The following is a 24,903-nucleotide window of genomic DNA, read 5'->3' on the forward strand; positions in this document are numbered from 1 at the left end:
TTTTTTATAATGTATTTAACTATTCAGTTCGCAATTCAGTTTATGCTGCCATTAATTGTTTTATGTATATACTTTTTGATGAATAAAAGATGCCGAAATATATAAAAATAAATTGATAAATTTAAAACAATGTACAGAATTCATTCGTTACTTAAATAGCTCAGTGACCAAGTATTGTTATTCATGATATTTAAATTAGCATATCTTTCACGTGTTATCGGAATTTGCATACAGCGCGTTCGTTAGAGAATAGACAGCCTGGTAGAAACCTGATTACATTGGATCTACGGCTTAAAGCAGGAAGGTCTGGAAAAAGTGTTTGTCGAGTCACAGTGGTACAAACGGTAATCTAGGTTTTTTCTACGCTTTCATTTCTTTGTAAAATTAGGAAAAAGATATTAAGTAGGGTTAATATTACCAAGGTGTAAAGGATTTTGCTACCTAGTATTTGAAGTACGAGTACACGAAGGAAGACTGGCGAATATGCAATATATTATTATAGAGCAAATCCTAATGTAGAAACATGCCATGTAGTTCTACTATTTAACCTAAAGCGTGGTTCCCACTAGCGACGCAACGCAAGGACGTAACGCAACGCAAGCGAATTGACCAATCACAAGCGATGGCTTATTCGCTTGTGATTGCTAACTGTCTATAACTTCGCTTGTCATTGGTTAAAACGCTTGCGTTGCGTTTACGTCCTTGCGTTACGTTCTAGTGGGAATCAAGCTTAAAGGTAAACTTTCGTTGTAAAATGGCGGTTTACAATATTGTTTCGTTTACAAAAAAAAGTCAATTTATGCCGGTTTTTTAGCTGTTTAATGGTATCATAATCTTCTGTCTATTTTAATTATATCGTGTTTATTCAATTAAAGCACCTAACCACCATCGTACTGAACACAAACAAAAAATCGTAAAAAGAATAAAACATTAATTTTTACAAATTATTTTTCAGAAATACAGTATGAATGGGAATATCGAAACAAACACGACTAACAGTCCTAATACTGTGTTCAGACGACGGTTAGGATCTCTTACTACAATCAACAAAATGCGCCAAAATACAGAATTATGTGACGTGAAAATCTTAGTACAAAACGAAAGGTTTCACGTACACAGACTCGTAATGTCGGCATGTAGCGAGTTCTTTCGTGTCATGTTTAATTCTACAATGACTGAATCGTCATCCAAAACTATTCAGCTTTCGAACTATGTAACTCCGGCCGCCGTAGGTATTATAATCGATTTTGCATATACTGGTGAATTAGATATTCACCCGTCAAACGTTCAAGAAGTACTGACTGCTGCCCACTACTTTCAAATAGATGATGTCATACAAAGTTGTGTTTGTATACTCTCCAATGAACTTTCTATATCGAACTGCCTTGGAATCTGGAAACTTTCCAGTTTTCTAAACTGTGAAAGTCTTAGAACTGAATCTGAAACAATGATATGTGAATCTTTCATCGATGTATCCAAAACTGAGGAGTTTATGCAGCTGTCGCTTGAAGTGGTGCTTGAGTTGTTGGTAAAAGATGGCATTATAGTCCGCAATGAAGATGAGGTAATGTTTAACGTCAAAATTGTTTGTTTAGAAAGTTATCCAATGGACAAATAGATTAAAAGTAATACAATAATAACAGCCTTTACTAAATTCAATGAAAAATCTATTATAATTATGCCTCTAAGCTACAATACATGGAGATTATTCATTCTTTCGAACTTCAGTAATATTTTGTTTAAATACGCTGATAATTGCTTATGTTTTACCAATTGTTACGTTTGTATTTGTAGTTTCTTAATAATTCACGTGAAATACCAAGTGTATTGAATCTTTCAGGTGTATAGAGCAGCAGAAAGGTGGTGGCTTCGGGATCCAGCAGTTCGTGATGTTGATAAACCATCCGTATTCTTGGCCTTGAGAGCTCCGTATCTTTCAAGCGCCACTCTCCACAATGTTTGTCAAGACGAAGACATAATTGTCGATAAAAATTGTGTCAAAAAGATATTCGGTAGGCTCAGCTTGTATTTTTATTTTAACTATAGAATTTAGTCTTTCATAAGTCAAAGACACTGCACTGGTAACAAGCAGCAGAGCGTAACGATCAATATGCCAATGCTTACAAATCAATATACCCGGCGATTTGGATTGCGTTGCTTCTGATGCTAAAATGGTTACTACAACGTATTTGTTTTTGGAAGTTTAAATGAAATATCCAAATATTAAACGCATTTAAATGGAGCGACAAAGCAGCGATTGTTTAGTAATTGTATTGTTTATAATTTTAGAGGCAATTTGGTACCAAACGCTTGGTCCAAACAGAGGTACCGCAAGTAACATTCCACTTAAAGATCCGGTAAAGCCTCGCATCAAGAAATCAAACATTCAAGTTGCCTTTTTATCTGGACACCAAAACTTTAAACACAAGTTGTTCGATCCCGTGAAACTTACCTGGGCCGAAGCAAAGCTTAAAGAGTTGGAACGAGTTAGATTCACGGCGACAAGTGTCTCAAGTCGTGTGTACATTTTTGGAGATGTTTCATCAAGTTCTAGGCCTACAGATATTGATATGTTTGATTTCTCTACTATGCGATTGACCACTGGTCTCTTAAAGCTAAGCCCACCAAGAGATTCTGTAGCGGCATGCACAGTGGAGGAACAGTTAGTTGTGTCAGGAGGATCCAGAGACGAAGGTAACCATTTCATAGTTTATTCAATGTAATTCTGCAGTTTATTTACAGTATTTTTTCCGTATCCGAAAAAACCCTTCAGATAAATCCATCGATTAAAGAAGAAGAGAAATGACGTCAAAGCGTAATTTAACAAATAAATAATTTTCTCGTGCAGTACCTTAATTCAAAGCGGGTAAAGCAGCGCGATGTTTAAACCTGTTTTAAACCTACTCGACTGGTTTAATTTGATTACAGGTAGAAAAACAATTCGTAATTGCGAATACTATGATCTAAGAACGAATACTAGATTGGAAATTGCACAGATGAATAAATCACGCCATCGTCACGGACTAGTGTATACCAATGGGTTTGTGGTGGCATGTGGTGGCTACATCTCAACCAATCATGAACATGGTCCACTACATGAGTGTGAAGTAATGGTGGCAAACCCAGTACCAACTGGCAGGTAAGAGCTGCATATGTTTTTCAAGTAAATTACAGAACTCTAAAATTCCCATTCGGTTCCAAATTTGTCCCTATATTTCTTAGACTTCTATCCATTATCGGATGTATATTATAGTTTTAATGAAAGTGCTTTTCTTATGCTATGGGTGGGTGTATTGTATACACCCTGTCGCTAAGGCAGCAAAATGGATCCATTTATATAAGAGTAAAATGGAGTAATTTACATTTATTAGTCTTACGGTATAATAAATCTGTTCGATTTTCTAAACCAGTCGATTAGGCTACATAGTTTCCTTACTCTCAATGGCCTGCATAAAAAAATAAATGTTTACACTAACTTACGTTTTGGCTTTACTGTATAGTCTTACGAAGTTTCACATTGAACATTCGTGTATAGGCCTAGTAATACTGTAGTTCATATGTACTCATAAGGTATATTATTAATATTGTAGTGCTGGCCAAAGTTTTCTAACGCGTGTAAGAATATCAATTCCAGAGATTTGTAATTTCACAAATAGTGTTTTTATTTTATATTCAAGAATCAACTATTCAACTATTTTGCGCTAAGTATCGATATCATAGCATGCACTTACGTATGATTCGGGTCGTGAAAGTACATTTTCTCTACTCAAATATTTTAGATGGCATTTGTTGTCCGGATTACATATTGGTAGAATAGATCTAGGACTTGCAGCTGTAGATGGAAAGGTATTTGCTATTGGTGGACAAGATAGAGATGGTAAGTTCAATATTGTAAAATGATAAAGCTGATTTCGCATCTGCTGCCACCTACCAAACTATCTATAATCAACTGTCTTGTTGGGCTCATGGGTAAATTATAGGCCACATAGTCATGTCATTGTATGATTTCTTATTGATTTTATCTAATCCATAAAAGTGAATGTGTTAAATCCACATCCATTGAGTTTGTCCAATTTTTGAAAGCAGCTTCCTCTTAATGGAAAGTGTTCCATGGTTCTGGACGAAAAGGTGTACCGCCGAATACATTTTCTTAATAAACTTCTTAAAATTTGGCTAAATGTTTTTTGGCATAATGTATTGTCCCCCAAAAATGGCATATTTAAACAAATTATTACTTATTTTTAGGGGGAACAATACATCTTTAAAAAATAATTCTTTTTTCAAGATGGCAAATAAAAATAAAATAAAACTAGGACGACGAAATAGAGATTGATGCACTGCAGATAAACAAAAAAATGGATGCTCTATTTAACCATGGATTAAAGAATAGAAGGATATGCATCGACGTGAGATCAAGGGTTCCTTGACTCTCGCCGACAGACCGCGGACCGCCCACAATGTTATCAGTTTAATTAACCGCATGGTAACAACGAAACGGTCGCGTGCCTAATATATTGTTTACTGCACATGTGCAACGACATCTAACCTTGTTGGCTACGCTTCTTTCGCGCGTTCTTTGGTGGCATGATGTTTTAGCGCTAGCAACAACGGCGACGAACAATTTATACGACAAATTTAGTTATAACCTTTCTGATGAGGAATTGTAAATGCTATAATTGTAATTAGTATAGGTTTCTGCCGCGATTGATCTACGCTAATGTTTTTATGACATTAAAGTAGCATTTTATGACCTGTAGTAGCCCTACATCTGAGACAATATTGTTGTATCGGCCTAGCCCTACATGTAAAATTACAAAATCAGCAAGGATACTAGGCCTAGGCCTTTTCTTCTAGGCTTACTAGTAAACCATATGATTTGCCGACATTGATACTGCCTAGGTAGGCCTAGGCTAATCTTAAGTGTAGTAGATACAACGTGTAATCATGATCTATATACTCACCGTTGTCTTACTTCTTGTGTGAATAATAATAGGTACTTCGTTTTTTCGTGATTAAGTTTGCCCTGCGTGTACTTTTCAAAACGACCGCTAGGTAACGAATCGCAACTATACATAGCCAGCCAATCCCGGATCAGGGATCGCTGTTTTCATTCAATTAGACCCGATGATTGGATGTGGTGTGGATGACATAACCACTAGCCAATCACCAGGCACTACAATTTAAATATAATCACATCGATAATTAAGGAGATTTATGAAGAAACCACTGCTTAGCCATATATTAAAAACACGATTGTTGTATGGGTGAACACCGGCCACGCTAACAACATACATGGTCAAATGCATAATTTAATATTCTATAGATTAACGCAATTTTTAATGACAGAAGATGGCAGGCAAATAATGATAATTCAAATATAAAAATTGCATATTTTATTAATATTACTAACTACTTAAAATTACTAGTCGTAAGAAAGTGAACTTTTCGTAGTCCGATTGTGATGAAACTAAAACAGAATTATTCAGCAATATATTGTTGTTGTCAATTAATCATCGACGCAGACATGTCAATAGAACATTCAGACTGCGCATACGATTTCTACATGGTTACGTTTTGGTCTCAAAAAAGGTAACAGTTGATTCGCAGCGTTTTACAGAGGGCCGCGGTTAGAGACACGGAGTTCAATGAGCGTGTTTGTTTGATTGGCAGCAGTGCTTTAGTATAGGCAAGCGCGTTGTAAAATCGTTTGATGTCACCGTCGATGCATATCCTTCTATTCTTTAATCCATGATTTAACCAAAGTATTTTTATTTTGTTTAGGAGCCATACTAAACAGTGTAGAATATCTGGATATTTCAAAGTGCTCTACCACTGAAGATGTCAAGAGCTGTAATTGGAAATTTGCTACGTCACTTCCTGTTCCTCTTACCAAAGTCAAGTGTACAGTGGTTGGAACTTCCATTTTCGTGATAGGGGGTACTGTAAAGTTTACACCTTATCAAGATAGACTAATGTACGTTTTGGAATATCAAGTGCCAGATAATTGTTGGAGACTCCATAAATCAACCCCTGCGTGTGGAAGTACTTGGGGAGCCGTAGTAACTGTAGATCTCTGTGCATAATTATAACATATGAATTTAAAATACAAAGTTTGCTAGTTTGATTGAAATATAGTAACAGTATTAGGTAACCAGTTTTATCGTTTGTAAACAGTAGTTTCTTGAACATTTCACATTTTGTAATTGCACATATTATAGTTATTTTATTTGAAATATTTGTATAGTTATATTTTTATGTAAAATATTTATATAAGTAAATGTATTTTAGTATTTTAATTGATATCAAATAAAGTTTATGAGATAATTATGATTGATAATTTTGTCTTTCTACTATTTCTATTTGCCTCCATAACCTCACCACACTGTGAAGGCGCTAGTTAGATTGACGTAACACAATTGTATATGGGTCCATTGCGTGTACAGGAGAACGGATGTGATATATGACGTCATGCTATTGTAACAAGCCACATTGTAAATACTAAATATATGATATGAATCATTGACCAACATCGTTACTAAACACGAATTTAACTTTATCTTTGAATTTCGCCAGACCCCCCCCCCCCCCCCCCCTACCACGATAATTATTTTAGAATTATTTAGAATGTAATTTGTTCCCAAAATAACTATTTGGAAGCTGTCTAGAGGGCGCTAGGTTGATAACATGTTGATATCCAAGGTTTACGGATGTTTTTTTTATAATTGTTGCATAATTGCATAAAAATTGCTTGATTATTGATGGAACAGAGTTGACAAATTTGACATTCATTTGTCTTTTGTATACATTTCTTGATTTTCATCAAAATGATTCGCTGTAAGTGATTCGTCACGGCCAAGTTTTCTGATAAAATTACGGAATGGTATTAGATCAATCTAAGCAATCCGTCATTTATTTAGTATCAACGTCACTGTATCGGTTGCATCGAATGATTCTCTGTATTCATAATTTAGATTAATACGTTACAATAGCAATCTGATTATAGTAGAGATTGTTACCAAATTGGAATCTCGGAATTATGTTTTGTTTATCCTATTTCAGGGCGATATTTAATCTTTGAAGCGCCGACATATTAGTAATAATTATAATTGTTCAGATACATGTAAGAAAAATCACAACGATTTTGATGCTAAGCATTATAAATGTTTATCTGGTAGCTAAAAAACAAAACTATAAACGAATTAACACCTAAGAGGTAGTTATGATCGTAAAACTATTGTAATGTGATAAGCTTGAATAAACAACAATACAGTTAAAAAGTTCAATTGTATGTGTTGTACAATTGAATTGTAGGCCTAGGCTCAGTTAGCATAAAGCAGTTGATGTTATAAAACATAGCCTACATTTCGAATCGTGTTGTTCGCAGCGATTGGATAGGTTACAATGCTGACTCGACAGCAGACGGAAATCCAATTTATTGTCATCGAATGTTATAAAAATAGATTATAAATGTATGACAGCCCTATATTCGATTTGAATGTAGTTTGGATATAAACCGGATATTCTATTTTTGAAATTCAAATCCAGAGATACTTTACAGAGATTACGTTGGAAATCAACTACAGACCGTGAATGGAACCTTGGTGATAATAATTATAGGATGCGTACGTTTATCTAGATCTGTTCTACAACTACAACTCGTCATAATCGCGTTCAGCAGTAGACTATTCGTGTATTTGTAACACCAACTCAACCGCCAAATTCCAGAAATACAGAGATGCATCATTGTTAGCGTAAACGTCACATGACTTGTCTTTCTTTGTACGCGATTTCATTTCAAAGGCCGACGTGCTCCTAGACCGGTAATTGGGTTGAAATCATGGACGGTCCCAGACGTCTTCTACATTGGATATACATGTTTTTTACTGTTTAAAGTCAGCCAATTCATATGTAGTATTATAGGTGTCTTTTTCTATTGTGTCGAATAATAATTTGAGTTATAAAAAATGATCACATTTAACGAAAGTAATATAGAAGAAGAAGAACCTGATTGGGAATTTGATATATTCGTTTATTGTCGCATTGTGTACATAATGTGCGCTGTTATTGATGTCATTGGATTCTGTGCGAATTTATTTACTATAGTTGTGCTGATTAGTCAGCGAAAATTACGCAAAAAACATAATACTTTTGTTATTAACTTAGCGGTTGCTGATTGTATGGCGGGGTTTTGGGGATTTCTCTGGAACGCGTTTTTTGGCTATCAACACATTTTGAACGATAGAGAGTTAGGGATAATTGGAATTGCTGTCTGGTGTATGTTCGATTACGTTATCATGGCATCCATTTTAAGTATATTTGCTGTTTCTTTGGAAAGATTTTCAGCAGTGGTGACTCCATTAAAACATGCACGATACACAAGCCAACGCACTTTAATATTTTATATTATTTTAATATGGTGTTTTTCAATAATAAATGCTTTTGATCATTATGCTCGACCGAAGTTTTGCTATCTTGAACGGTCGGTGATACTGGTAATTGTGGCTTTAATTTGCTTTATGTACATACCTATATTTCTAATCGCTAAAAAGACTGTTGTTATTAGCAGAACTGTTCGCAATAAAGATAACATTCATACTGCCATGCGTATGTTAAAAGTCTTTGGACCAATAGTAGCAGTTTTGTGGTTAAACATGTTTCTCCAAATCGGAAATGTTATATCATGTGAACATAAATATGTTTCGAACGATTTTATATCGTATTATGTTTACACATTCTGGACATCTTATGCCATAAACACAGCTGTAAACCCTTTTATATATTGGGGGCGCCAAACAGAGTTCAGAGAGGGCGCTTATGACATGTTGCAGGATTTTAAACTTATGTTTCGAACTTTACCAAATAATAATAATAACCAACATACCACCACTGTTACAATAAGAGATATTTAAACTCTAGGATTTCAACGTGTTTTTGAATGTGCAATGTGTAGTAAAATATTGGTGAAGTGTCTAATCTTGGTAGAAAATTACAAATGAAGTTTATGTGATTTGTTTATTTTCATTCATTAAAGGATAGCTCCGGGTCTATTAATTATTATAAAATTTCAACGTTTGCAAAAAATATTTAATATAACCTCACTTTTTTTACAGCAGTAAAACAGAATAAGTTCATTTTAAAAAGTGTAGCTACTGGAGCTACTCGTATGTAATACGAATTTGGCTGATTTCCAATTACTTACAATTAAATCGTTTACCGTGTAACTGTTTCTAAGAAATTTTTTTTTACTGTAAATTGATTGTTGATATATATATTCTTTAAAAAATTCCTCAAATGTACATAAATGAAAGTCAATCTTTGCCTATCTTATAACATTACGAAATGCACCACTTATTTTAAAAGACACTTATTATGAACATTTGATCTGCTTCACCACCGTCAACAAAATAAATGGTGTTATTATCAATGTTACAAAATTTATATTTATATAAAAAAAAAAAAAAATCCTCGGAGATACCATTTAAGCGTGGTTCCAACTAGCGACTCAACGTAAGAAAACCCCTTCCAATAATTGTGTTTTCCCCCGCCTGAGTGATGATATAAAACCTGCCTAGTTTCGTTGCTCGTCCAAGTTAGTTGCCGCGTAGATATGAACTCCCGCTTTCTTTTTCCTTATTTGTTACGTGAAATCAAACTGTTTTACCGCGTAGCGATGTTTGCACCACTTTTGATTACGCAATATTACTTTGCGTCGTCGATACGTCTTTGTGTTGCGTCTTAGTGGGAACCACACTTTCAAGTACAACTTAGGAAATATGAATCGTATTTTTGATGCAGTTATTGTGACATAATATGGCAAAATAGGTACGGAGTCCATTACATCCGTGTACTCAGGATTAGACAATTCAACAAATAAGTACATTATAGTTTTACGTGTAATCCCCCACAACATAAAAACAGCTTGTACAACTTAATGTAGGCCTACCCTTGTATGTAACCTTAATGCACTTCAGTCAGTCTTTCTTTCACCGAAGGTGAAAAGGACACGCATACGTAGGCGCGCCTACGAGTTTAATTTCTTTAGTTTGCTTCTGTTAAAAAAATCTTGATTTTTAAAGTGAAACCCAATTCTTTTGTTGAAATTAGCGTACTTTAAAGATGTCTGTATATAAAGTGTTTTACTTAGCCCATTTGGCATATTTCTCACATTTCTTAATCTATCTAACATGTTTGATAGACTTTGATTTTAGTATGATAATTCCGACTAATTGTAGCTAGTAAACCTATCTTAGAAAAAAAAATACAATGGTTTATGATGATGGTTACATTAGAGCAACGTGATATAAATACGATCCAAGCAACGTAAACCAATATCAATTGAAATTTACAGCTCATTTTAAATTTATCTTATAGAGCTTATGTAGGATGTACATTGGGTCTTATACATCCTATATTCGAGTACACGCTGAGTTATACGAGAACCGGACAACACGAGATATTCGAACACACCATTTGAGCGCACGAGATATTCGTGTACGTACACGAGATATTTGAGCACATGAGATATTTGACCACATGAGATATTCTAGCACACGAGATATTGTAGCACACGAGATATTCTCATGCACACTTGATATCCATACACGAGATATTCTAGCACACGAGATATTCTCATGTACACGAGATATTCATGCACATGAGATATTCGAGTGTACGAGTTATTCGGATGTAGCTCTAGAATAACTTTAGTAAATAGTTTTATTCGCGGCAGTTTTAAATAAAACGAGTGGTGAAAGATCCTATATGGTATTAAGTGTAGTGTCGAATGCCATTCGTGTGTCACTTGTGAAACATACAAAGTGCAGCCTACCCTCATGGTTTTAAACTCAATTAAAATACTGTTACATGCGAGTAGATCTACCGACACCACTCCACGTGTTGCATATTTGCTATGGAACATTTTACTAACCATAGCCGAAAAACGATCATACGGGTATAATCAAGACGAATTTGATCATTTAATGTATATATTTGAATATGTACATAATTATGCAATACTATTAACAATAATAGTCCTTAGCTTGTCCCATTTCATTAGTATGTATTTATATCGTTTAAAAAATGTATGTAAGAAGATGCCACGCTGTCTAACGTTATTACGAATAAAATAAATCAGCATTATGTTTTGTAATGTAATCAATTCAGGTAATTAAAAAACCTTTAGGGCACAACTATTTGGAAACTTTGCATTATAATGACAGTCTTTTATTTTTTTTGGACATAAATTGTACAATAATCATAATCATACAAAATGAAAAGCAAGAAAACACGAATTTAGCAATATAGCCAAACATTTTTAAGCGTATATACAGTGGGAATAATAGACTTAGGGGTAGAACCAGGTTGAGAGCATCAGCAATTTAACCAAACATTTGTAAGCGTATATACAGTGAGAATAATAGATTTAGCGCGGTAGGGCCAGGTTGAGAGCAAAACACAAAAAGCCTCGGACCGTATAAACACGCGTTTAACATATACCAGTACAACTAATAATTTATTCACACGTTGGTGGGTTCCATCATAGTCCTATGCTGCTGGTATGTGATTTATATGTTATTTACACTTGTGAATTAACTGCAGACAATCTGAACGAAATTAGTACATCAAGACATAGACTATCACAGTGATGACATCAAGAGGGAAGGTTATTCTGATTACAGGTATATTATAGGCTAATTTTTATATCATTTTCACTAATTATAACACTAAGCTTTGAATGATGTTATGTTTTGCAGGCTTGTTGTAACATTCAATAATAAAAGCCAATTTACATAGAATTTGTATCTATCCTGAGCGGAAACTACCCGTCCGCTCCGCGTTGTGTGTACGGTAATAAGGAATAACACAGATTCTATATTTTTATTACCGTTACAGCTCGTCTGTGTAAATTGACATTTAACAGTAGGCCTATCTATAATCACATATACATTAAAAAAAATCTAGATTAAACAAACATAACATACACAGAAGTGTTGCCTGCTTAGTATGCTAATTATTACTGTTACTCCACCAGTCACCCGAACCTATTCATCGTTCCATCACTATATCACTAAGGCTACTGATGTGCCAGTACGTCAATGTAATTCCTACTCATATGGCCGGATAGATACACACTAATTCCCAGTATAAGACACTGCACTCGTTTTATGATAAGTCGTTTAATTATTTCTATTATTTAGGTGCCAGTTCTGGCATTGGAGAAGGAACTGCACTGGAGCTTGCTTCGCGTGGTTATCAACTGTCCCTTACTGGAAGAAACTTAGACAGACTTAATGGAGTGAAAGGCAAATGTATTCAAGAGGGACTGAAAGAAGACCAAGTTGGTTCCCTTAATTCTTGATTATAATAATGTTAATCTTTAAGTGGTTTAATTTAACGTTTAGGTTTAGTCTTACTGTACAGAAGTGGTATTTATTAGAAGCAGTTTGTTGTTTCTTAACCGAATAGGAAACTATCATTACGGTCATTCATTATTCTACTCTCTGATATTGTATTTTGTTTTAATGTTGATGATTACCCAAATGCCTGCTAATTATTTGCATAAAGAAAAAGTAAAAGCAAAATGGCGTATCCACAGTATCTGTAGTAGAATTATATTGACTTCAAAGCATCTGTACACATTACTGGAAGGCAAAACAGCCAAGATAGTTTACGTATCAGCTATAAACAAAAAGAGATTCAATCTTCTTTTAATTACGAACGAATTTGGGAATTAAAAATTGTTTGTTTGATTTACAGATATTGATATGCAATTATTTATAATTTTCTGAAAGCCAAAATAAGTCCATAATGCTAATTAAAAACCAAACATTGTCTTCATTATCTTAATTGCAAATGACAGTCCATCTTTAATTATCTTTATTTTCAATTAGAATTATGTTTTAATCTTTTCTACTCTATAATTGTATACATAGATTCTTGTCGTTCAAGGCGACATGTGTAGTGATGAAGACGTCGAAAGGATTGTGAAACAAACTGTTGACTTCTTCGGATCTATCTATGGATTGGTAAACAGATTATTAAACATATTTTTTAAACATTCGAATTCAAGATAGACCTCTCAAATATCCGAGAGGCGGTGCCCAGCGTTTTGGTTAAAATCGTTGATGAAACTCCATTAATCTCAAATTTGGATTAAATATTTATTTTCTAATCTTGGTTCTTCCAAGAGTAAACTTACTATATTTTGAATTTGAATAATCTAACATAATCAAAACTATAAATCCCGTAATAAGAAAAATGATGAAAGGTGATCGAGTAGTTCAAACTATGTTTCTTTATTTCTTTATTTTTTTCATTCACAAAAAAAAAACATAAATAATCATTACAAAACAAAAGAATGGAAAAGGGGATTCCTGAAGCACAGCTTATATATAAATAATATATAAAGAAAGAATTCACATGTACTGGAAGTAATAAACTGAATATCTTCTTTTTAAGAAAAATAAATGTATAAATAATCATGTTAGAAAAACACTATCGCTTTTTGATGATGAACAACTCTAAAATGTATATAGGAAATGTTTTTTTTATTTTGTATCTATTATGTTGTGTTTATTGTTTTATGTTTTTTATGTAAAAGGGTCCTGCGAAAACAGAAGTGTAAATTTCTCTATGCAGGATCCTTGCCATCATTTATGCTATGAAACTATATTTATAAAGGATGAGTAAATAAATGTGAATTGAATTGAATTGAATAACTTTGGTATGTAACATTTGGATGTGGATTTTGAATTTGTATCCACTATTATTAACTATAGTAACGGTCCTTACCATCTTTATAACAAATAATGACTATATGTTTCTTATATAATAAACCAAAAAGGCAAATTACTGAAAAATGCCGTGGGTATCAGTGGTTGCATCTCAATAGAGATACAAAATAAAATAAGCAAAAAGATAAAAAAAAATTGAAGAGCTTTCAATTAACATCACCTTTTCATCAGTACAAGTGAGAGACCTTATAGGGAACATGGAAAGAAATATAGAGAACGTGTAGAGAAATATAGAGATACAGATAGACATGAGTACTTATATAATAGTTAATTATATTTTCTAAAGTAAATAAATTTTGACTGTCGTATCATCTTTTGTAATTCATAGGTAAACAATGCTGGTATTCCTTGCCCTGGAAATATGCAAACGTTAAAGATGTCCACTTTCGACAAAGTGATGAACTTAAATCTTCGTTCTGTGGTTTACATCACTAAGCTTCTGATACCATATTTAATCGAAACTAAAGGTACTTGATCTTATTACTTAACGAACACATGGTACTATGTCTATGTTATATAAATATTTGACTCAAGAATTTCTAAGAATTGCTTGTATTATATTTTACATTTTAACACTTTCATTAAAAATAGTGGTTTTGAAATTACGTCAAATTTGTACTCCAGAAATAGCACAAATGTAGATGTTTCTATAAAAGCAACAATATTTAATCTTTACTGATTATTCACTTAGGTATGCATATTGACAGTCTTCTGTTTAATATTCAAACGCTTAAAGATAAATATTGTTTTAATGTTTTTGTTATTTTAATGTCGCATAACAGTTATTAATTTTAATCAAAAATTGGATATAGTCTAAAAATAGTCAAATTGACCGGAAGTCAACGTGTTTTTTGTTAACTTGAATAAACTGGCCTATTCAAATTCTTTTTTATTAATCTTCATTTTTTTAATGTTTTGGAGGGAGTGGGGGACACTACATCTTTAATACTCAATTGCTAGGTTCGCATATTACTTTATTTAAATTACGTTTTTATTCTACAGGTTGTATTGTCAATGTTTCTAGTGTGGCTAGTTTGGTATCGGTAAGATTTTATCAAAATTACAATAAACTATTTTATTATGACCGCAATCTCCCACGTTACGTTAAAATGTATATGAAATAAATCTGTTATCGCTTGTATGTTATTGTAGCATGTGCTACAGTTAAATACTATGTTGATTCCTTCCGAACATTCTAGAAAAGATAATGCTTAGCAGCATGTAATGATCCATATAATAATTATTCTTACAGACCGATTACAACCCTATCTACAGCATGGCTAAGGCGGGTTTGGATAAGTTTACTTCGACCTTAGCAGCCGGTGAGTTGTTTTGCATTTTTGTATATTTTCAAGATTTAAGATTCAAGAAATGTTATTGGTCCATTTAAAATGGAAATTCATTTTGCTTGGCATAATTAAGACAATAAAACTACAAGACAAATACATCAATTTGCACAAACGCTGTAGGCCAATGATTTAAAATACAGTTAAAATGATTAAAATTCAAAACAAAAATTACAGTATAGAGTTATCGTCGAACATTTGAATTATACATAATGAATGCTATATACAATAAATGACTTCCTAAGTCTACATAGATTAGCTTCTTAATGGTCGTATAGTCTAATGTCAGATCTATTGAATTGTAACAGTAATGTAACGGATGAGTGGGGTCTTTGATAATATTATCAACTTATCCTATACTTTGTCAAGTTTTCGTCGTTTTGCCCATTATGTGTCCATTGAGTCACGTGTGTAATTGATGTTATATTTACTCCTTGGGTTGAGGTCTAAAATATGTGGTCCTCTTTTCTCTGCCGTCTACAAAGATTCTTGGTATAAATATCTAAGAAATATCTTAAGACTGTGATGCAGTGCATGATATTCAGCAACACAGTGGCGTAACGCAGAGGCCTCTGGTTAGGAACCAACGCTGGAGACCTCGGATGTTTGTAGCCTTTTTCGACACATTTAATGCCTTTTTTTCCTCTGGGCACTTCTGAGGGCCCCAGAAGCTCTAGTGCCCCTGGGTTTAGTCAGTGAGCGCTCATAGCCGTTACGCCACTGCAGCAATATCTAAATTTTCTTTTATATATTTAATTTGAAATATTTTACTATGATATAAGTTGGAAAATCTATTATTGTCCAATAGTACCTTTCAGTACATTACATTATTACATTCATGTATAGTTGAACTACTAAACGACTTTTATATTCAACACATTCGTACATCCTTTCTCAACATGAAGACTTGTTAAAGACTTCTACCAAACACCACTCTCTCTAAGTCTTTCCAGTTGAAGATTAATAAGAATTATTTTAAACTACGACCTTGCGTTAACAACATTACTACATTTTAATTATGCATACAGTATATTTTCCATCGCTAATTCAAGTCGGCAACAAAACACAATCATAAATATCTGGTCTTGTTATTATTCCAAGGTATCATTAATTGTTAAGACTTTCTCGGAGTATCACACAAGGTAAAGTCTGTACATACTGAGCACAATACAGCAAAACACATTATTTATCGTATAATGACTTATTAATTTGGAAATATTATGTCTGCCATGCAAAATGACGTACATGCTGGTCATACACTGACTACCTAGTATAATTTTCAGATCAGATTCAGATTCGATTTATTAAGTCATTCATACATATAGTACAATTATAATTGTTTTCTTGGAAGAAAAACACAAACAAAACAATGCACACATAATATTTACATTCATGATCAACATGGAACTAACAACTGATCAAGCAATATAAAATACAAAGACCTATCTTTGTAACTCCTTGTAGTGTAGTCTATTAGCGCTAGGTAAGAATGAACATTTATGTCTATTTGTTTTAACTGGAATTGTTGTTAATCTTCCAGATCTGGTAACTACTAACTTATTGTTGAGAATATGAGATTCATCAGCTAATATACTATTTAATTTAGATATCATGTCATCACTGTACCCGATATAGTCATACATGTCACTCACGAGAAAAGTTGTTACGATAATGTTCAAACATTTTATACCAGTAGTAAAAAGTGTCAGTACAATTTCGTCAGTTTATGAACATTACCTTATATACTACATGTAGGCCTACACACCAGGGAAGAGTGTTCACTCTTCCCTGATGTACATTGAATCGAGATGAAGTTTTCAAATTCGTGTTGCAAACGCGACTCTATAGCTCACTACGTCGATCGGTCGGTCAGTAGGTAAACACTAACTAAAATTTGCGCACGCAACTGCAGCCATGTATATGGCCTTGTTATAGTTCGTTTTTTTCCTTTACATCGAAATAAGTATAAATTAATAATAGATAATTTTGAATTTAACGTCATTTTCAAACGATTTACACTTTTAACACTTTAGCTGTCAATATTACACATTATACATATTATTTGTCTGTCATAGCAATTAGTCAATTTCCGGATGTCAAATATAGATTTTTATGAATAATATTTTAAGCAGGTCATTTTCAGTGGCTGAAGTGTGGCCTTAGGTAAAGGAAAGGGTCAAACAGCATAACCCACGTCTTGTGGCCTAGTAGTAATTAGTAGTTATCCAAGTGTATTCAATCAGAGCCAATGGTCATTCTCACGTCTTAAGCTTAAAGGTCAGTTCCGGGGGAAAATGGTTTAACGTCGGTTCTCATACTGAGACCCACTATTTTCTATAATTCTGCGTAATGATGTGGTTAGTTTACACAATTACTGTGGAATTTGTGTGTTTTTGCACATTTTGTGAAATAACTTTATAAACAAAATATAAAATGAAAAGAAATTACTGGTAGGCTTATAAGAAACAAAACATAAATAAGAAACACATTTTATGATGTCGTCGTTATTAAGATATACGTATAAAAATCTGGAATCTGGATGTTTAGCAATATGCAAACATTTTACAAATACAATTGACATATTTTATTTTGAAACTCACAAAATTAGGATAACCTGAAACCAGGCAAGCATTTCACTATAATAGAAAAATACTCTTTAGGATTATTCACTGTTGTTTATTTTTAGATTTGGCGAAACATCAAATACGTGTAAACGCTGTCAAGTAAGTTGATTTTCTTCTTCTTCTTTAAGGCCAGTACAATTTGATTTCATTGCCATTGAACTTACAATTGGTACTGTACATGTTCGACGTTCGGCATTGATAGCCATCACATTTATGACACTCATTCCCGAAAATCAGATAGAAAGACCGGGTAAAACTTTTGCTACTGCAGGACACGTTGGCCACCACCAAGAACAAATCTTATATAATACAACAATATAATGGGGATTGTTTGAGTTTTATTGGTGATTTTCTATCATCGGTTTCGGAAGAAAGGGTCAATATCTCAGCAGAGAATTCGATTTGCAACGACGACGACCTAATACACATGTTAGGTCAAGTTAATTCATTGTGCCCACTCTATTCACGACACAGTTTTGGTGGTTTTGTTCAGACGACGACGAGTGACAACACAAATCTGAAGCTCCATAATATTCGACTTTTCTATGAATACTGAATTGAATATGAATATGAATTAAACATTTTCAAGGAAATTTCTATACTAATTCCAGTCTGTGTTATTTATAGCATAGCATTATTTAATCCAAACTGTAGCCTGTACATTGATCTACAAACGTTGCGTCACTGCAGTCCTAATGGTATTTAATCAAGACAAATTAATTGTCTTCGTTTAATTCAAGTTATTGTTCATATTATTGCAAAAGCGGCTTCTTTTATGGACTGTTGTTTCTATATTCACAGCCCTGGAGTGATAATTACTCCACTATATGATATACTCGGCTACACTTCGGAACAGGTAAGTTAGAGAATGACAAACCATAAAACACTTTTAACAATGGATTTATTAACCCGTAAAACATTAGTAGTAAAGTGTATCACAGTGCATTTCAATGTGATTTCTCATTTGCTTATTTGGGACTTTGCCATTATTTCCCCATAAAATAGCATTGCGAATGTATTCGCCACATTGCTTTTGAAAAATATCCAATGTTACAAGTTGCTATATAAGGAATTGACTGGTCCATGTGACGGAAGAACTTCTGTCAATATACACCTTCGGGACCTACAAAAAAGGGCCCTCAATGTGAGTGGCTTTAAAATATATACTGCTTTGTTCAGTGACCGCCTTAATTGAGTGTTCCCTTATACTTGGTTCCCATTAGAGACGCAATACAAGGACGTAACGCAAATTGACCAATCACAAGCGATGGATTATTGATTATTATTATTATTATAAACTGTCGCTTGTCATTGGTTAACAAGTTTGCGTTGCGTTTACGTCTTTGCGTTACGTTCTAGTGGGAACCAAGCTAAAGCCTGTTTTCCTGTCGACGCTATCGTCGTTGATCGTTAACAGTTCAACGACGATCGTTTGAAAACGATCAAGTTGAAATGATAACGATAGCGAGTACCTTTTCCTGTAAATCGTTAACATTTCAATGTTTACGTAGAAGATCGCCGATTATTGTTAACGATAGCGTCGACTAATGTCGACAGGAAAACAGGCTTTAAGTGTTCAAATGGCGAGGGATTCCTATCCTGAGTAGGGGTGGGAGCTGAGATGTTCTAATTATTAAAAGAAAACAATTATCGTTAAAATATTGTGGAGTTTTCAATTCATGAATTTAAATTACGAAATTGGAACTAACTCATTACCCTAATCATTTTCGGGAACATGAGCGTACATATAAATAAATGATATGGTTATGACGTAACGCGTTTAGCCTATTCTATTTTTTTATTTGATGTTCTACATTCACTTACGAATCTGGTTTTTCGTTTTGATTCATGATAATATTGATATTAATGTTAGAGTAATGATTTGTGTCTCTCTGCAAGCTGCTATTAATATTTAGAAACAATATGGCTCTACTGAAGTATCTAATGAAAGCCCATTAATGAAACACAGACTGGGGAATACGAGCCTCCTCTGTCAACCCTTAAATGACGTCAGATATAAAACAACGTTTTACAGTAAATCGTATTAATGGAAATTCTACGAATCCGTTATTAAGGGCAATTATAAAGCTTTGTCTACACTATCAAACGACTTTGAGAAAAAGTGGTAGTGATACGCCCAAATTATGGTAGTGATATGACACCATCATGTCCATATATGGGCACATTACATTTTTTTTTATATAGGGTAGAAACAATTACAATTTGCGCGCTACGAAATGTGAATACATGATTTTTATTAGTCTTTTATAATAGCAGCAAGCTTTAACCTCGGGGCATCGGACGCAAATCGATAATGAACAAAAACGATGCGCAGACTAAGTGTTAAAGATGTATTGTCCCCCTGAAAATTATTTTTTAAAATTTTTGTTGTTGAATATTTCATTTTAATGTCACATAATAGTTATTGACTTCGACCAAAAATTTGATCCAAAAAAAAATTATTTACCTGAAAAAACTGGAATTTAAAGCAAAAAATTGTCAAATTGGCTGCCAGCCAATGGATTTTTGGTTGAATTTAATCATTTATTTTATTATTATTTTTATTTTATAAGTGAAAACATTATTTTTTTCCGGTTTTTTTTCTACGGAAGTGATTAACTTGATTAAAACTACAAAATAACCTATTCAAAGTCTGATTTAATTAATCTTCATTTTTCATGTTTTTGGGGGACAATACATCTTTAAATACCTGTAATCTAATATAGTAGGCATAATACTGTACTCTCTGTCTGCCTCTTTCCGTGTACATTCTCGCGCCATTTTTATTGGAATCATAGTAATGTATTTATTTTCAAATAACATGTCATTCTGTTCAATGTCCAGGTGGAGAAGGTTAGTAGAATTGGTCATGCGATGTGTCGACACGGTGAAATGGCAGAAGTAACAAAAGCAATTGCATTCCTTATATCGGATGATTCGTCATTTATCACTGGTGTGCGTTTACCGATTGATGGCGGCAGGCATATCATGGTTAAAAGTGAAATACTGTAACAATTATAATATTTGTTTTATAATTTCACGGTACGTGAACTCGTGAATTATAAAGATAAGTGGCCCAAAAGGGCTTCCGTACATTAGGTTTTCGCCGGAGTGTGTATTCAATACAACCTTCTCTCCTATTTCACATCATCAGAAAACGGGATTTCATGCCATAAACTTAACATTCTATTTGTTTTGGTCAGTAATGTATGTGTAAGTTTACGGGGCGCCGAATGAGACAACATTTATTTGAATTATACAATAAAAGATTCTGTTAAAATATAGTATGTATACAAAAACAAACATTGTATTAATTTATTCAATACAATCGGACTACATAACATTTAAGAAATAACTTATAATATCGAAATAATTATACTTTAATTAATTACCTTTAGATCTAAATAATATTTAGGCAGTAGAAATATAGTACAGTACTACATAAAACAATACATAAGAAAGAGTAAAGTAAATATATTTATATCTAAATGTTAATTATTAATATAAGTAGAATATACTTTAATACTGAATACACTTTTATGAAGTATAACGTTATAACCTTTGGTACAACAAGCTTTTTTTCATAGTTTTTGTTGCCAGGCTTGGTTTGTAATGCAACTAATTTATTACGCGCCATAACTAACAGTTTAAATAAAGATGTACTTCACGTTTTTCCCCTTAAAGGCAATAGTGTGAAACAGTAGATTGCTCTAAAGAATTGAAGAAAACTTTATATTAACACCAGTTGTAAAATACTGAATACATACTGAATAAAATATTTGACTTAAAAAACGTAACAAATGTTCGGTTAATGTCTGTGAAATACAGTACAGTACTACTGTATATATATCCAGGCCGTGTAAACTAGGTATGGCATACTATACAGTCTACAGCACACCATAGTCTAGGTTCTAGACTGTGTTTCGAATTAATTTTGTATTTATTTTATGTCTTTAGGCACATGTGGCCAAGGATTACCAATAGTAAATTAATCACTGTCCTATTAGATAGGTGGCAATCCTCCTGATAGGGGTTGCGGACACTCGCATGTTATGGCACATTGTCACTGTCCCTATTTTGTGAACCAGTTCACCGGGATAACACCTACTCATCTCGTATGATGAACTGGGTTCTTTAAAGTGCACACAGGTTCTAACTGTGACACTGGACCTACGGTTTATAGTCCTTATCCGAGAAGACTTGTTACACCACCAGAATTATAAAAAAGATAAATATTTTGAAACATATGGCGTTTCATACGCATAATACTTGAGCTCTCAATCACAATGTATTTTCCAGACAAAAATCAGAAAACTGACTGGTGGACTAACAAAGACTTGGGGAAGTCTACCCATCCTCTAGTATTTCAAGAATCAAAATGAGTTGTTTTAAAATTTAAAAAATTAAAAATTATACTAATTTCAGCTACCCTTGTATATGCAATGATCATAGATAGTTTGTTTATTTTGAGTTCCATTTTAATTATTTATCCTATATGTTCTTAGATTTGGTTAAATCTGGTTTCCGGTGCTTACACGTGTAGTAACCAACACCAAACGGTTTCATATGATACACTAGGTATTCCATTAAGTACATACTCTGTGGACTGATATAGTGGAATGATATACTGTTGTCTGAGCAGCAATCAAGGCCCTGAAAAAAAAAATTATCTTTATTAATAAAAATTTACAGTAAAGCTACATTCACAATAATTCTATTTTATGGAATGGAAGATGGTGCTGTTTAAAAAAATGGAAAATCATAAAGAGAATTATGCAGTGTCATCTTCAATTCCATGAGATACTGTATGTGTGAACACTTCTTAAGCTTTGTCTACACTATCAAACTAGTTTTGACAAAAAAAATGTGATGTGCCCAAATATGAAGGTGATATTTCCAAATATGGTAGTGATATGACATCATCATTTCCATATTTGGGCAGATCGCATTTTTTTATCACATACAGTTTGATAATGTAGACAGAGCCTTAAAGTTTGGTCCCCACTAGGTACGCAACGCATCGCAAGTATGTAAGTGCAATGACAAGTGACATTTTGGATAATCATCCACCGCTTTTGATTGGTCAAAATACTTGTGTTGCACTTTACATTGCATCATAGTGGGAAATAAGTTAAGCATTCTACTGCAGTAATTCATCATCATCTTCCTATACTGTGTAGAATCTCATTTGAGAATAGCCGCACATATTCCTTAATTCCTGTAATATATTTGTTTCATGTCAAGCACATTTGATAGGTGTACTGTACTGTTTTCTGACCAAAGTCTTGGTACTGTTGTAGAGCCAAGGACGATTGGGATTGTTGGTCACATCACCAAGCTAATTAATTTTGTTTAAGACTTAAATAGATTACTGATAAAACCCAAGACAATTTACCTCAGTGGACGGATAGAAGATATACTTCCAGTACCAGAAACCTTTCTGGACAGATCCTGGAATCAGATGGTGCTCTGGAACAAAGGGATGGAATCGATCCTGACCCAGTTCATCCCTAGAATCGCCAGCAACGACTCCAACTGCTTGAAGACATCGTCCAATGTCCACATCTTCAGCTCCCCCAACAGCAGTAGCTGGACGACATTTCTTCGAATCTTTAAAAGCGACTTCTACAAGTTTCTTAACTGCGGCTTTACTCAAGACATACCCCGCCCCACCGCTCATGTACCCTTGCTTAACATACGGCTTAAATTTACGACCGTAATACAATGGTTCATTTGTGTTTTTATCAGAAAGAAAATATCTTAAATTTTCTACTATTATAAAAGTATCGTCGTCTCCTTTCAGAAACCAATCGGCTTTATCCAAATAATTTTCATAAATGTATTGAAACGCTCCTCTCGTTTTCTGCCATAAATACTCGCGCCCTTCTTTGGTCTCTATCTTGACTGTGGGAAAGTCTGGATTATTTTCTGAACTTATAAAGAGTGCAACGTTGCATCGTTTTGCCCATGTTTCTTTTACATTTGAAGCTTTCAAATCTAAAGTCTGAGGAGAGGTCATTATCCAGCACAAAACTCTAACTTTGTCATATAATTCTTTTGCAACTTGATTTGCATCTGAAAAAAAGTTATAATTAACATAAATCAGCGTACACATTTAAATAATAAAAAGTATCTGTATTTTCACTTTAAAAATATAAATCAACAAGTGGATTTTATTTTTTAATGTCTATTGTTATTAAACATGTTATTTCACACCTTCATAATGAAGATCCTTATGTTGTTTGAACTTTAACTTTTCATGTGGATCAACATTGTTTCCATTATTGACCTCAATATGACCATGGGGGTCAGAAATATTAACATGAGCCAGTGAATTTAATTGGTCCAGATTGGCTTGAGTCTTCAATTTTACTATATTTGCAAAGTAAGGTTGTCTCCGGTAAAATGTAGTGTAGACGGACATCATGCAGCAACCTAAAATAACTCCTACTATGAATAACATAAAGTTAGGCCGACTGGCCTGGCTAGAAACACCGGACACATCACCCTTCTTCATTGTTGGAAGTTGTTAAAAACCTGAAAATAAATAGAATACTATAGTCACTGAAGTTAATTCATTTGCATTTGCTGGGTACTGTCATTGTCAATCAAATAAATCAAGGAGATAAAGGATATGGTAAGGGATTAAATGAATATGTACTGTACGTACACGGTAGTTCCTTAACGTACACGGTAGTTCCTTAACGTACACGGTAGTTCCTAAAGGACGAAACGACCACTTCACAGCAAAACACCCCAACTTCGGGCTGACACTACACTTTTACAGTAGCTAGAGTTCTACTACTAGGCCTAGTACTAGACTAGGCTAGGCTAGGCCCTCCTCTGTCTATTCTCAAAATTATAGTTGTGAAAATAATTTAACACTGTAATTCATAACATTATTGCTTACAGACAATTAGATTATATTGTACGTGTACATAATTAAATCGAACTATTCTATCATAAAATCTGAATTTCCTTTACTCTTTTTTTTAGGCCTAAACATAGGACCTGTTTGTTTCGTCTGTTAAATCAGTCAAGCGTACAAGAAAGGTCAAAGTTGAATGGTATGACACGCTTTATGTTTTAATGATAATAATACAAATAAATAATATAGGCCTATTAATAGTTAAAAACATG

General features: G+C 33.6%; 3 protein-coding genes across 3 annotated transcripts; 2 read left to right on the top strand and 1 right to left on the bottom strand.

Moving 5' to 3' along the window:
• Positions 1-239: 239 nt before the first annotated feature.
• On the top strand, positions 240-6,330 carry LOC144840485 (kelch-like protein 7). Its single transcript, XM_078696300.1, has 7 exons — positions 240-344; positions 956-1,564; positions 1,841-2,012; positions 2,290-2,694; positions 2,929-3,139; positions 3,780-3,877; positions 5,782-6,330. The coding sequence occupies exons 2-7, from the start codon at positions 965-967 to the stop codon at positions 6,081-6,083; spliced, it is 1,788 nt and encodes a 595-aa protein (XP_078552426.1). The 5' UTR covers positions 240-344; positions 956-964; the 3' UTR covers positions 6,084-6,330.
• A 5,133-nt stretch (positions 6,331-11,463) lies between these two features.
• On the top strand, positions 11,464-21,416 carry LOC144839792 (3-oxoacyl-[acyl-carrier-protein] reductase FabG-like). The gene is made up of 9 exons (XM_078695283.1): positions 11,464-11,678; positions 12,198-12,337; positions 12,933-13,025; positions 14,122-14,260; positions 14,796-14,836; positions 15,046-15,115; positions 17,826-17,862; positions 18,565-18,619; positions 20,608-21,416. The coding sequence occupies exons 1-9, from the start codon at positions 11,645-11,647 to the stop codon at positions 20,773-20,775; spliced, it is 777 nt and encodes a 258-aa protein (XP_078551409.1). The 5' UTR covers positions 11,464-11,644; the 3' UTR covers positions 20,776-21,416.
• LOC144839791 (glycoprotein-N-acetylgalactosamine 3-beta-galactosyltransferase 1-like) lies at positions 21,067-24,785 on the bottom strand. The gene is made up of 4 exons (XM_078695282.1): positions 24,674-24,785; positions 23,980-24,300; positions 23,159-23,838; positions 21,067-22,416 (listed from the first exon to the last, which is right to left on the bottom strand). The coding sequence occupies exons 2-4, from the start codon at positions 24,278-24,280 to the stop codon at positions 22,255-22,257; spliced, it is 1,143 nt and encodes a 380-aa protein (XP_078551408.1). The 5' UTR covers positions 24,281-24,300; positions 24,674-24,785; the 3' UTR covers positions 21,067-22,254.
• Between the last annotated feature and the right edge of the window lie 118 nt (positions 24,786-24,903).

This window comes from Antedon bifida, chromosome 4, assembly GCF_963402885.1.
Source record: "Antedon bifida chromosome 4, ecAntBifi1.1, whole genome shotgun sequence".
Taxonomy (NCBI): Eukaryota; Metazoa; Echinodermata; class Crinoidea; order Comatulida; family Antedonidae; genus Antedon; species Antedon bifida.

Excerpts from the sequence above, each read along its gene's own strand:
- LOC144840485 (XM_078696300.1), top strand. The coding sequence starts at position 965 with ATGAATGGGAATATCGAAACAAACACGACTAACAGTCCTAATACTGTG. Across the intron at positions 1,565-1,840 it reads TAGTCCGCAATGAAGATGAG|GTGTATAGAGCAGCAGAAAG; the intron begins GTAATGTTTAAC and ends TGAATCTTTCAG. Across the intron at positions 3,878-5,781 it reads TGGTGGACAAGATAGAGATG|GAGCCATACTAAACAGTGTA; the intron begins GTAAGTTCAATA and ends TATTTTGTTTAG.
- LOC144839792 (XM_078695283.1), top strand. The coding sequence starts at position 11,645 with ATGACATCAAGAGGGAAGGTTATTCTGATTACAG. Across the intron at positions 12,338-12,932 it reads AGGGACTGAAAGAAGACCAA|ATTCTTGTCGTTCAAGGCGA; the intron begins GTTGGTTCCCTT and ends TTGTATACATAG. Across the intron at positions 14,837-15,045 it reads GTGTGGCTAGTTTGGTATCG|ACCGATTACAACCCTATCTA; the intron begins GTAAGATTTTAT and ends TTATTCTTACAG.
- LOC144839791 (XM_078695282.1), bottom strand. The coding sequence starts at position 24,280 with ATGAAGAAGGGTGATGTGTCCGGTGTTTCTAGCCAGGCCAGTCGGCCT. Across the intron at positions 23,839-23,979 it reads TAAGGATCTTCATTATGAAG|ATGCAAATCAAGTTGCAAAA; the intron begins GTGTGAAATAAC and ends ACTTTTTTTCAG. Across the intron at positions 22,417-23,158 it reads TCTTCTATCCGTCCACTGAG|GGCCTTGATTGCTGCTCAGA; the intron begins GTAAATTGTCTT and ends TTTTTTTTTCAG.